General features: G+C 48.9%; 4 protein-coding genes across 4 annotated transcripts; 3 read left to right on the top strand and 1 right to left on the bottom strand.

Annotated features, from left to right (window-relative positions):
* Window positions 1–1,387: 1,387 nt before the first annotated feature.
* Window positions 1,388–4,831, top strand: HOO65_010141 (copper transporting P-type ATPase; the record flags this gene model as incomplete). Its single annotated transcript, XM_070999651.1, has 1 exon — window positions 1,388–4,831. One exon carries the CDS (start codon window positions 1,388–1,390, stop codon window positions 4,829–4,831), a length of 3,444 nt encoding a protein of 1,147 aa, XP_070861963.1.
* A 288-nt stretch (window positions 4,832–5,119) lies between these two features.
* On the top strand, window positions 5,120–6,519 carry HOO65_010140 (uncharacterized protein; the record flags this gene model as incomplete). Its single annotated transcript, XM_071005829.1, has 3 exons — window positions 5,120–5,311; window positions 5,379–5,517; window positions 5,570–6,519. 3 exons carry the CDS (start codon window positions 5,120–5,122, stop codon window positions 6,517–6,519), a joined length of 1,281 nt encoding a protein of 426 aa, XP_070861962.1.
* A 238-nt stretch (window positions 6,520–6,757) lies between these two features.
* HOO65_010139 (glutathione transferase omega-1) lies at window positions 6,758–10,612 on the bottom strand (the record flags this gene model as incomplete). Its single annotated transcript, XM_071005304.1, has 3 exons — window positions 6,758–8,652; window positions 8,713–10,279; window positions 10,343–10,612. 3 exons carry the CDS (start codon window positions 10,610–10,612, stop codon window positions 6,758–6,760), a joined length of 3,732 nt encoding a protein of 1,243 aa, XP_070861961.1.
* Window positions 10,613–11,200: 588 nt separating this feature from the next.
* On the top strand, window positions 11,201–12,527 carry HOO65_010138 (Transcriptional regulatory protein rxt2; the record flags this gene model as incomplete). The annotated part of the gene is made up of 3 exons (XM_071005863.1): window positions 11,201–11,398; window positions 11,452–11,617; window positions 11,680–12,527. 3 exons carry the CDS (start codon window positions 11,201–11,203, stop codon window positions 12,525–12,527), a joined length of 1,212 nt encoding a protein of 403 aa, XP_070861960.1.
* Window positions 12,528–13,397: the final 870 nt, after the last annotated feature.

Genomic DNA, 13,397 nt, shown 5'->3' with positions numbered 1-13,397 from the left:
AAACCCATCGACGATATCTGGACAACTATTATAGTGTTCTCATAGTCCTTTACGCCTCCCTATTTGAATTTATTCAACAACGACAGGAGTCACTAAGATTAAACGATGCCGTACATCTGTCTCCCTATTGTGATTTTGTGATAACGCAATTCAACCCTAACAAATTTGATTTGATTTGATTTGAATATATTTAACGCCAACCCTAACAATTTGAATTTGAATTTGAATATATTTAACGTCTACTGGAATCACTAAGATCAAACGACGCCGGATTGGTTACCGGACATAATTAACCCTTCTGCAGGGCTGACCACAGGTTTTGGACGAGGGAAGCTCGTATGCTCTCAAGCAAAGCTTGTTACTCGTCTTCCGTCTGTAGTCGTCAGAAACAAAAAAAAAAAAAGCCAACCCTAACAAATAAGTTGTAATTAGGGTTATGCAAGTTGCCTGCACAAGCTAGGTTAGCGGCATCATCACCCGTCAAAGCAATGGCAAGATGGCCGAGTTGGTTATGGCGTCAGGTTAAGGTCGTTCCTTAACGCAAGTTTCCTGATGGAGAAATCCGCCTGGGTTCGAGTCCCAGTCTTGTCACCATTTACTTTTTACTTGTCTTTTTGTCTTTTTGTCTTTCTGTCTTAGATACCTTAATGTTATGCCTATTCTTTTTGTCCTGTAATTACAAATCTTCAACTTGCGCAATATTTGCTGAGTATTCTAAGAGAAGAGTCTGGAACACTCTCTTACTAAATATCTAGCCCTGACCGCCGCACTAATAGCGCAAGTTGTTTCGGGGCTCTAAACGGTATGTCACTGACAAAGATGAAAGACGACCCTCCCCTGCCCGTTAGGCAGAACTAAAATCCTCCGCAAAATGTGCGCAAAGTCCTAGAAGTACATTTAAAGGTAAAATACAATGCGAGATACCTGGGAGATACACAACAAGCAATTGTCAGTCTAGCCCAGAAATCACAGGGTCATCAAAGAAGACATACACATATCTTCCTTCCAGTTCCATATAGTCATGGAAAATTCAGATATAAAAATGACTGCTCTTTCCTTTCTAAGCCGACAAATATTTTCTCTGGACTTCTCTATGACTCCGTCATGATAGTCTTGTCTTCTTCTTTTCGAGCATCATCCTGAAGATTTTACTAGCCGTCTTAGTTATCTATATCGTTTTATCAACTACCATCTACCTGCTATATACCACCTTACTACCATCGTCATTATTCTTGCACATGTCTGTTTGTTTCACCTGGTAAGGTTTGTACTCTTCCTCATCAGCCAACTCACTAAAATGCCGTATTGCCCGTCATTATATTAATGCATTGCTTCCAAGATCAAGTAGCTAATCATCAGTTGTGAATAGGTCATATTTCTATTCAAAATGAAGGGCTTTTTCAAAAGCTTCAAGGCAGATTCCGCTGAAGCTGCGAAACTGGGTCGTTCCTCTACTGAAGCTCAAATCCAACAGAGGCCCTTCTTACGCTCTTCTTTGCTGGTGGAGAACTTGCACTGTCCATCTTGCGTCACTGCTATTAAAGCTGCTTTGCAGGATGAATTTGAGAGTGATATCCTCTGGGTGTCTCCAAATATCGTCACATCAGTTGTGGTGGTCGAACACTACGAAACTAGAAAGACGAATCTGCGTCGGATAGTTGACATACTTGAAGACTGTGGTTTTGAGATCGGTGCCTTTCAAACTGCATCCGATGATAGTGCTGTCAGCCGCGCTTTGACTGCAGAGTCTCTGGGTGGGGATACCAACGAGTCTACCAGCGGGCGTCAGCTTGGAGACTCGTCCGCACTTGGCGAACGTCGGCAATATCTTCCCTCTAGACCCCCGGCGCCTGAGAGGCGTGCAGCGCATCTAGATAATTGTGAGGCATGTCGCACTAGTGGTGATCATAAAGATAGCCCCCCATGCCACCCTGCGGATAATGGCCGAAGCTCTAACGAAAAGACCAAGAATTCCCTGGACTTGATGGTTAGCGTGAAGGCGACAGAACCTAGAGAGTCTAGTTGGAGAGTTACATTGGCTATTGGTGGAATGACATGCGCTGTGTGTGTAAACACAATCACAAGCGAGCTCAAGAAACGAGAATTTATCGAAAATGCGTCGGTTGCCTTGGTATCCAATAGCGCAACTGTTGTAATTGCAGACGAAAGCTATAAGCAGACTGTAGTTGATGCTATCGAAGACTTGGGATATGATGCTACTGTCGATAGTGTTGAACGGATTTCCCCCCACACTGAAAGCCCTGACCGCAAGCCGCTTACAAACATACGCACAGTTGAAATTCGCGTGGATGGAATGTTTTGCCAGCGCTGCCCTGACCGTCTGAGGCAGGCTTTGGGCGGCTTTGGTGATCGTCGATTGAGGATTCTGGAGATGCCTACTATCGACCATGCTATCCTCCAGGTCAAATATACCCCGGAGGCCCCTACGTTTACAGTACGACACATTCTGTCTGCTATTGAGGCCGCTGACCCAGCATTCACTGCTTCAATATATCATCCGCCAACTCTCGAAGAACGCTCAAAGAAAATCGTAGCCAAGCACCAGCGGGAGCTTCTGCAACGCACCGTGCTTTCCATGGCGATTGCTGTCCCTACTTTTGTCCTGGGGATTGTTTATATGAGTTTGATTCCAGACTCCAATCACGCCAAAATGTTTTTGATGCACCCGTGGACCTCGGGGATTAGTCGCCTGCAAGTTATCCTTTTTGCCCTGGCCACGCCAGTTTACTTCTACGGGGCTGATATTTTCCATATGCGGACACTCAAGGAAATCCGCGCTCTATGGCGACCGGGAAGCCGCACGCCTATTCTACAGCGTTTCTACCGCTTCGGCAGCATGAACATGCTTATTTCACTAGGCACAACAATTGCGTATTTCTCGAGTATTGCACAAATGATCGATGCTGGCATCCACAAACCTCATATGGTTGAAGACAACCAATTCTATTTTGACTCTGTGGTTTTTTTAACCATGTTCTTGTTACTAGGGCGCTTGATTGAGTCGTACTCTAAGTCACGCACAGGTGATGCTGTCGAAATGCTCATTAAACTTCGCCCTTCGACTGCTTTGTTAGTCAACAAGGGTTCGGAAGGAGATGTGCCTGATACTATAGTTTCTGCGGATCTCCTAGAGTTTGGCGACATTGTCCGAGTGCCTCACGGTGCCTCCCCTCCTGCTGATGGCTTGATTGTGAGTGGTGCTACTAGCTTTGATGAGTCTAGTCTCACGGGCGAGTCTCACCTGGTTAAAAAGGCTGTCAACGAGCCGGTCTATGCTGGCACTGTGAATAAAGATGGCGCTGTCCTGGTTAAGATCACGGGCACTGCTGGAGCTTCTATGCTTGACCAGATTGTTAAAGTGGTTCGCGAAGGCCAGGCAAAGCGTGCACCAATGGAACACATTGCTGATCTTTTGACCATGTACTTTGTACCTGTCATTGTGCTGATTGCAGTTTCTACATGGCTCATTTGGATGTCACTTGGGCTCGGCGGCGCTATCCCTGAAAGTTACCTGGACCATCGCAATGGTTGGGTTGCTTTTGCACTACAGTTTGCCGTGGCTGTATTTGTGGTTGCCTGTCCCTGTGGCCTTGCTCTTGCTGCCCCCACTGCCATTTTCGTGGGGGGCGGAATCGCAGCGCAATGCGGAATCTTAGCGAAAGGAGGGGGCGAGGCGTTCCAGAAAGCTAGCAAGATTGACTGTGTAGTGTTTGATAAGACAGGCACGCTGACTGAGGGCGGCGAGCCTCGTATCACAGACTCTGTGGTATACCCTGGTATGGAGGCCGATTCTACCCGTGATGCAACGTTGATTGCTTCAATCAAAGCCGTTGAACAGAATAGCAACCATCCTGTAGCTATTGCTGTGCTTGCTTTCTGCCAGGGGTATGAGAATGGTAGTCTCCCGCAGGTGGAGATCGGGTCCCTGTCGGAGATTCCTGGCCGCGGTATGAAGGCAACATGCAAGATTCTGGACGAGGAACCCCTCGAGTTGATCATCGGGAATGAAGCCATGATGGGTGATCATAACGTTACCATACCTGCTTTAGTTTCCGAAAGTATAACTGGCTGGAAACTGGGCGCTAATTCTATAGCGTTAGCGGCAGTCTCGACAGACTCATTGGATTGGACTTTTGTAGCAGGCTTTGCCATTGCTGACCCAATTCGCAAAGAAGCGGCGTCTGTAGTCAAAGCTCTGCGCATGCAAGGTACACAAGTCTGGATGCTCTCAGGTGACAACGCAACGACAGCTAGTGCCGTAGCACGCATGGTAGGAATCGAGGAAAACCATGTCCTTGCCGAGGTTCTTCCATCGCAAAAGGCCGAAAAAGTTGCTTATCTACAACGTACACTAGGAGCTACTACTTCACGGAAGGGTAAAAGCGATAGCAAGAGCGGACGCGGGAGAGTTGCGATGGTTGGCGACGGGATTAACGACTCGCCAGCATTAACTCAAGCGGATATAGGCATTGCTATCGGTTCAGGTAGCGACATTGCCATTTCCTCAGCTGATTTTGTCTTGGTGACCTCAGATCTTCGGTCGGTGCACACGCTGCTGCACCTCAGTCAGGCAGTATTTCGGCGTATCAAGTTCAACTTTGGCTGGGCATGTGTGTTTAATCTTGTTGCTGTGCCGATTGCTGCAGGAGTTCTGTATCCAATAGTTGTCAATGGTACAAGAGTCCGACTGGATCCGGTGTGGGCTGCACTCGCGATGGCCCTGAGCAGCATTAGCGTGGTTATGAGCTCACTGTTGCTGCGCAGCAGAATACCGCTGGTGGGATATCAGGCAAAGGTGATCTCAAAGTGAGGGAGGAATTATTGGGGGGAGGGGGGGGGTGTATCCAGGGTGTTGTTAACAGGGTCTCTAGGGTTAGTGACATAGGTAAGGGCTGTAAATCCGACAAGCCTCGGCTTTGCTTTTAGGCTCCCGGCAGATACCCAAGCGAGCACTTTACCTAGTCCTTGTCTGTTATAAGCAAACAATAATATTACAGTTTTGAACAGTAGCTGCTGTTTATTCTTTTTTTTGTTCCTTGGTTTTTCTAACTTCGTTCATAACTCCCTCATTTTATACTCGAACACAAGAGCGCCAAAAATGTCGTCCGTATTCAGTATTGCCGAACATGTGATTGACGGTCAGCACATACGGGAATTTGCTCGTGCTACCACCTCTGCACAAGAATCTGTTCTCAAGCTGGCAGTCAAGCAATATACCCCTAAAGATAACTTGTCACCCCAGTCAGGTGATATCACTATTGTCGCAGCACACGCCTGCGGGTTCTCAAAGGTGGGTCTTATGTTGTCCTAAGGCGAGATTAGTTAGCTTGCGACAAGTCATTGTTAACTCTACATAGGAGTTGTACGAGGCGCTGTGGGAGGATCTTTACGTCGAGCTGAAGAAAGCAGGCGTGCGCATTAAGTCTATTTGGATTGCGGACTGTATCTGGCAGGGCTACAGCGGCCAACTCAACGAAGATGAGCTTGGGAATGACCGTAAGTCCCGCACTCTAGGATACTCTAGCTATAGTACTAACCTTACTACCAGCTTCTTGGATGGACTACGCACGGGACATCCTGCATATGGTCAACACGTTTCGCGCAGAAATCAGTGTTCCTGTCGTCGCTATTGGTCATTCGTTCGGTGCCACTGCGCTAGTAAATGTATCCCTGATGCACCCCCGACTTTTCTCATCTATGGTGCTGTTCGATCCTGTTATTTCGCTACATATGTCTACGCCGTCAGGTCTTCTTGGTGGACTAGCTGCCCAGTCTCTCTACCGCCGTGAAAACTGGCCCTCACGCTCCGCTGCGGCAGCTGGGTTTCGGCGAAGCCCGTTTTACAGTGCATGGGATCCGCGAGTGCTCGACGCTTGGGTCATTCATGGCCTGCGTGACGCGCCTGAACAGCAGCCGAGTACAGGAGATACGAGTCAAACCGCTGTCACGTTGCGAACGCCCAAGAACCAGGAGATGTTTACCTACTTGCGACCTAGCTGGGAGGCCTTTTCGGCCGACGGAAGCACACTTGTTGACCGCACGCTCGTTCCAGACCTTGACCAAAGCCTGCCACCCAAGTATCTCAAATGGCCAATGTATCGTCCCGAGAGTGGCCTAACCCTTGGACGACTGCCATGGGTGCGGCCACCGCTTCTCTACGTGCTTGGTGGGGCGAGTAATGAGTCTGCGCCTGAGATTCGTGCGGAGCGTCTGGCATCTACCGGCACTGGACCAGGTGGTAGTGGCGGCGTGAAGGAGGGTAAGGTACGTGAGGAGGTCTTGGAGGGCCGCGGTCATTTGATTCCCATGGAGGTGCCAGGGATATGCGCAAAGATTGCGGCTCAGTGGATTGATCAGTGTATGCCAGCGATACGCACTGAATTGAAGAGGTTTGACGACTGGAAAGCGTTGGATAGGGAAACAAAAACGATGGTTGGCGATGAGTGGACCAAGCGCATCCCGAAACTGCAGAGAACCCCAAAGCCAACCAAGATTTAGGGAGGAGAGACGAGGACAGGTAGCTATGTCAGGGCAGCATGTATATATGTAAAGGGGGCCAGCAGAGCTTGGGTAATATAGATTGTTGTATTTCATATGTGCATTCATATTTACCGATGTCTTTACACCTGGTCGGGCTAGGCTGGGGCTGGATCAAACTCACATCTATCTAGCTTTCTCTATTTCCGAATTCCCTCTACCTCTGCATCAACTAGCTCTTCTCCTTCCTCTCTTTCCTCTACTTTCTCTCTTCCCCAGCCTCCTGTGGTACCCAAATCAACAAGCCATCTTTATCTGAGCTCATGCCTTGGGTGGGAATAACGCGCAAAATCTTCTGGTAGTACTTATCCTTGACTACTAGAGCCGGGCGGATGTATGTACCCGAAACCATGGGGAACAACCGGAAGTTCACAGTGCGGCGTGAGGCCGGTAGTACATTGAGTGTGGTCATCTTAGGTCCGGAAAAGGCAAACTGGTCACTCGGGTCCATAGTCAGGCTGAAGGTTAGGAAATGACCTGATGCATTCTCGATAACAACATCCATGCACATCAAGCCACGTGGTGCGCCGGCTGGCCGTGATAGACTGGCGAGAACGCGAGGCTCGGTACCAAGAACCATGTGTGGTGGTACAACAATGCTTGTGATGTTGAAAGGCGGGGCGGTATTGGCGTCAGCAGTAGCCATCTTGCGAGTCCAGTGGATATCAAAGGCAAGCTCCATTAAAGCAGGGGCACGGTCGTCTAGATTGCGTTTCTGTACGTCGATATTAAAAGCAACACTACGTGGCTTTTCGACTGTGGCGACAGTGATTCCCTCGGTAGGCAATGGAGTCTCGAGGGTGGCAATGCACTGGACTTTGTCTTCGGGCGAGAGTACCTGTATGCCGACATCACGGATGACCAACTCATCTGCCGCTAGAGAGCGGTAGTTGCAAGTCAAGGACCACCTCTGGGAAAGACCACGTGGCGCAAGGGCGACAGGATTGGGTTCGTTGTTGGTATCACTAGTCTGAATTAACCCGTCAATACCAAACATGCTTGGCCATGGATCGGGATGCAGACGTGGCGACAGTTCATAGCCAGCCTCAAAGGGAGCTTTAGGACTGAACTTGAACGACATGCTTTGTAGGATGGGCGTTGCTGGGTCACTGTGCAAGTGATACAAGACCTTAACAGATACTTGGCATTCCGTAGGCACCATAAAAGGATCAAAGCGCAGCACTAGCTTGCACCGTTCCGATTTTAAGATTGAGCCAATGTGGGTGCTTGAGACTGTTTGCCCCTCGGAGCGTGACACCGAAGATACTGTGGTTTCTCCATGTATAAGGAAAATTGAGGGAACACCCTGACCAGCAGCAAGAACATCAACCTTGGCAGTGATATCCTCATCTTCAGCATTGTATACATCTAGCTCTAACTCTAGCGGCTCGTTAGTGTAATGCTGCTGCAAGGCAGTAATTAGAGATAGCTCCATTTTAGGAGGCCGCGGTTGAATGTCAAGCGTGTGCGGTGCTTCACGAGCTATCGTGGTATGTCTGAGCGAGACGGGATCATACCACGCATTGAGGGCCCGGGAGCTCTTAAAGCTAGTTTTGTACGTGAGGCTGTACTGCTCTGTATCCATGATGAGGCTGAGACCTATGGCTTGGGTTTCCCCAGGTTCTCTAAGGGGAATCGAGAGATGGAATACCACCGTTTGACGAGGCTTAAAGATAAGGCTTGAGGTGCCATGCAAAGCTGGTGCAATCTCATCTTTGTCTATGCCATTGTCCTCGCCTGTTGCCGCCTCTTCTTCAAGCTTTACGGCTATAATGCTGACGTTTTTATCCGTTCTGACTTTCTCAGCGGACTCCCTATTGTTAGTGATCTTAATTGGGCCTATGCCGCCTTCAAATTTGATTTGGAGCTCTGTCAATTTCAAGGCGGCCACGTCAATAAAGGTCTCCGTCGTAATCTGAAGTTGCGCAAGACATGTCTCGCCAGCTCGGGCTTCTTTGTGACGGAAGAGAAGCACAGCTGAAATAAATGGCGTGACACTTTCGTCAGATAGTTCAACAACGGGTCTTTCAACCAGCGTCAGGCCTTCTAATGACTTGGATATGTCATACGGCCATTTTGGCAGGCGTGAAAAACCTGTAATCATATCTGGGTTAGCATGCTCTCTCTAAAAGCCACCAAGGTCATGTAGCTTACGGTTGCTCATCATCTCCCAGTCTACTGACAGCACCACGTCGCCTCTGTTAGTCTTAACTGCAGCTTTTCTTAGGGACCAGCATATGTCTTCTGTGATTTCTAGCCAATCATGGGCTCTGAACATGGAATCTTGCCAGAGTGGGAGTAGTAAATCGACAGCTTTGCTCGCTGAGCCCATGGCTGTTAGTTCCTTGGCACACTCTATTGCCACCTCCGCTACAGCACGACGCTGTCCCCGCTGCTCAAACGCTTTGTGCGCTGCTACCAAGGAGTCAACAATAAGCTGGCCATGGTTAGACCCTGGCCCATCAAGAGGGAGTTCTTCGAATGGCTCAGGACATAGGTACGTATCATAGGAATAATCCTTGCTGCTCTTTCGCGATTCAGCCTGAAGTGGGTCATCTTCGGGCTTCTTGCGATCATCTTCAGGAATTAAAAGTGCTAATTTTCGCCGCGCGGCCTGGTGTCTTGATGCTGCACGGTACCAATACCCGGTGTGATGTAGACTATGCCATGGGCGAAGTTTCTCACTGGGTACAGTCTTTTCTGGCGGGAGATATACTGCCTGTGCAAACGGTGGCATATCTGGCATTGACATCTTCTCCATAAGTTCTGCCATGATCAGATACCATCGTGCTTGCCATGCTTCCCAGCCATAGTTATTCGTGCCTCTGCCATGTCGGTCAACCATACTGGCAACTAGGTCGCGATGCATTTGCCAGCGCTGAACAGCGGCTGATGGCTGGCCGTTCCACAGCAGACAGCGTATCCAGCGAATGGCGGTGATGTCAGCTAAGAACCGTGCCTCATTCCACCGTGGTTCCCAGCCTGGAATCATCTCCCATACATCCTGGCTAGTCAGAGACTCATAGGCCTGTTCGTATGCTTTGCAAGCAGCCTCCATGTCGTGCCTAAATTCAGCAAATATGCCAATTTTCAAGTCATAGCGCACATGCCAATGTGCCAAAGAGAGTGTTTGCGATGTTCCACTTGTTGGAGGTACTGTAGGCACTGGGGTCAAGCCTCGTGACCGCTTCTTTTTAGAGCGTCTACTTAGGTCGCGATAGTATTCGACTGCTGTTGGGTATAAAGCAGTAAGGATTTTATCTGCTGCAACTTCCACTTCCTTTGGGGTGTTCTTGGGAGAAACATAGAATATGGCTTTGTGATCAAGGCCAGCGCCTTTGCGGATATTCTCAAGTCGCTCGGTTATTCCGTCGGTCGGGGCCAAGGGTGAGGCTTCGGCATCGCTTAGCAAAACGGCAACAAGACGACTCTTATGACCTGACTTTGAGAGGGCTGCTCGTATATTGGCCATGTCTGTTTTCAGCTTGTTGTCTTCGGCTTGGGCCTGGTTCGGGTCTGAGACAAGGCTGTAGAAAAATAGAATAACGCTGGGAATCAAGTCCTGGTGCTTTCGCAGCCAGTTGTTGTCAAGGATACCGTCAGGGTAAAGACGGGATGTTGTGCTAAGCGGAGAGAAGGGTGAATGCAAAACTAGAGGAGTCTGCTGTGAAGACTCCCCATCAATGGGTACTGGAGCTTTTCGGGGAGGTAGGCAGAGAGTCTAGAGGAAACGAGAGGCCAAGTTAGCGTTAGGAATACACAATCCTATCTCGATATTACATACTCTACTAGTAATTATTGTACGAAACCTATATGGCGCATCTTTGAAATCGTTGTCCCATGGCGGGAGGGTCGCATCAATTTCTCCTAGATAATGCTCCAAGTGTGCTGCCACCGGAGAGCTAACAGGCGGCATGTCAGAGCGGATAGATATGGCAGCACCATCAATGCTATCTCCAAGCTTGAGTTTGACTGTCGACGCTGTAGGAGAGAGGCCAGTCACTAGAAGCAACGGCGCATTGTGCATCAAGCTGGCTTCGGGGAAAGCGTCCATCGTGGAGAATAGAAGTGGAGGAATGGGTCGTAGATGCCGTTGTTGGGGGTCTATTCAATAGCTCCAGGCGAGCGTCTTGTTTTCAGGCGCCGAAGCCAAAGTGAAAATTTGACGTAATTCTGACAGAAGTTTCTAAGTTAAGCTCTAGAATGAGGCTCAAATCCCCCACCATCACGATGTTTGTCGTCAAGTAAAAGCTAAAGCCTAGCAAGGTTAAGCTGCTGAAGAGTTGAAATACAACTGAATAGTGGACCTCATGACGCGCAGATAAGATACAGCCCCACTTCAGCTGTTTGATTGGATGTGGCCTTGTTTCTGCCGCCTGACACCGCCTTGGAGCTGCCCAGCCTTGTCTCCTCTCATCCATCACCTTTCCCATATGCGCTCGTCCCTTCAATCGTCCTTGACATTTCCCCTGCAGTTTTTGTGTCAGTCTCTTCTACATGCGCCCTTCTGCCATTTCACCTTTGCACCTCTCTTCCTTATTCATATGACCACCGAATTTGGCCTCGCCTACCCTCCCCTCTGGCGCTTTATGACCAATTAATCGCCAACTCGACTTCTCATTGTGACACCTTCAAAAGCGCAATGTCTTCATCTCAACAGATTCTCTTCGCCGAGACTATTCTCTCAGTCAAGAAGGCTCTCAAACGAGAAGCCTGCGAGTCGGACTCAGACGAACCAGTATCAAACCGCGGAAATCGTGGCGACAAAACCAAAAAGAAGGCACGCTTCACTGAACGCGGCCATCTCGCACCACCCAGTGGGCCCGAAACCTATAAGCGCGTATGTAATCGCCCGTAATGCTTTATTCATGAGATTCTGACTTGTCGCCCTAGACTGTTGAATATGCAGGTGTTCTTAGAGAAACGATTAGCCAAAACCCACTCTTGATTGACGATGATGGATATGTAGTCGATAGCGACGAAGAAGACCCAGAGCGCCTGCGGGACGCTGCAACAAACGCTATCCTCGATAATCCCTACGCAGACGTTATTATTGAAGGTGAGTAGCATACAGAGGGCCCAATACGGTCTTAGCCCATCACCTATTAACCAAAGCTACAGAAATTCTTGCGCCATTAACCTCTGTAACCGATCTACCAACCCATCCAACACTCTCACGACCCTTCACCTCCAACACCATAACCTCTCTCATGCACCAAAGCAACGATATCATGCGTAAAGAAAACGCTTCGCTGTGGAAAGTCAAGCGTCTCCTCGCTGGATTCTGTGGTGATTACATGTGGATCCCCTGTGGTGTTCTACTTGGAGAGAACGATGGTGATTACTACAAGACCAACATATTTCCCGAGATCACCGAGATTACTCAGGCTGCTCTTGACGAGACCCGAGCGCTTTATGATGTGCCCATAGAAAAGCTGCATAGCAATGAACAAAACGGTGCCAACGGTGATAATGTCGCTGCTAATGACGTGATCCAAGTAAACGAGACCCAGGCAAACACGACCAAAGGAAATACGAAAAATTCAAGCGGCCCCAATGGGAATACCAAGACAACACCCTTCAACCCAACACCTTCCGGCGAGCTTGACATTCCTGTTCATCCCTTCTTTGCAGCACCACTAACAGCCCGCCCGGATAAAAACATGGGCCTTCCTGACGCCGAAGCCGAAGAGATGCGACATCTCCTACAAGCTTACGTACAAAAACAGGAGCAAGTGTGTCGCGGTGCACGCAAGCTGTTTGAAGGTCTTCTCAAGGCACAGCGACTACGACAAACGGTAATGACGTGGGCACGCACCGAGGCTCATAGCGGCGAAAACCATGACATGTCTGATGACGAAGATTGGTACGACAAGGAGTACCTCGGCATCACAGAAGATCTAAAAAAGGGTCAAGATGAGGAGGAAGAAGATACAACGACTACCAAAAAGACTCGAAATCGCAAGTAGAATACGGAAGCTACGCAGGGTACTAGACTTCAGTTTTTGCTTTGTTTGAATTGTATCTGGGCTTATTGGGGTTTTATTGTTGGTTGGTGCCGTTTTTTGCTGGTATGTTTTCCTCGGCGTACTGGATGTATTATCCATGGAGTCTCTTGCCTGGCGTTTCTGTTGGTGGCGTTGGCGTTGCAAAACAAAGTCTCTTTCATTTTTCCCTTCTTTTTTTAGTTACTTTTTTTTCTTCCCTGGCTATTATAGACGAGGTGGCTCAAGCTTCTTCCACGTTACACGTAAACTCTGTTCCCTTCGTATCATGGACCCATCTCCACAGCATCAATGACGTCATGCTTTGCCAGCTAACTTGACCTTTTGCCGTTTTTCATTACGCGTTCCTACCTCTCTTTCAGAGAACGCCCAATAGAAACTGCCACTTTAAGCAATAAGCCGCGCCTTCCCCCCTCGCCAATCCCAGAGAGGAGGGCCCGACTCGGATGATAAGCTACGCCTTCTATCTTAGGCACCCCCCACCAGATCATAATGTGGGGTCAGCTAAATCAACAATATTTCCAAGGACACGACATAGAAAAAAAGTCTGAGCCTTGCTTCCTTTCTTCCACTGAGAGCTATCCATCGAGCATTTATCGGCCATACAACTTCTTTTTTATCACAGCTAGTCTTGCTCTCCCATTCTTACCACTTCGGTACTTTGGTGCCATAGTGCCTCGCGGCCCTACCACCTTACCGCCCAGCTACCTTACAACTTCATTGTTTTTTCCATTGCCTTTTATCCGAAACATCCCCCGGCAAGCCTCACCCATCTTCTGCCCGCTTGGCTTTTCCCAGTCTCGCGCAGTGCGGCGCGTTATGCCGTCCTTGCCC

This window comes from Ceratocystis lukuohia, assembly GCF_044167205.1.
Source record: "Ceratocystis lukuohia strain C4212 chromosome Unknown Supercontig1_pilon, whole genome shotgun sequence".
Classification (NCBI taxonomy): domain Eukaryota; kingdom Fungi; phylum Ascomycota; class Sordariomycetes; order Microascales; family Ceratocystidaceae; genus Ceratocystis; species Ceratocystis lukuohia.
Note: the sequence above shows the minus strand (reverse complement) of the source record. Positions and strands in the feature narration are given on the sequence as shown.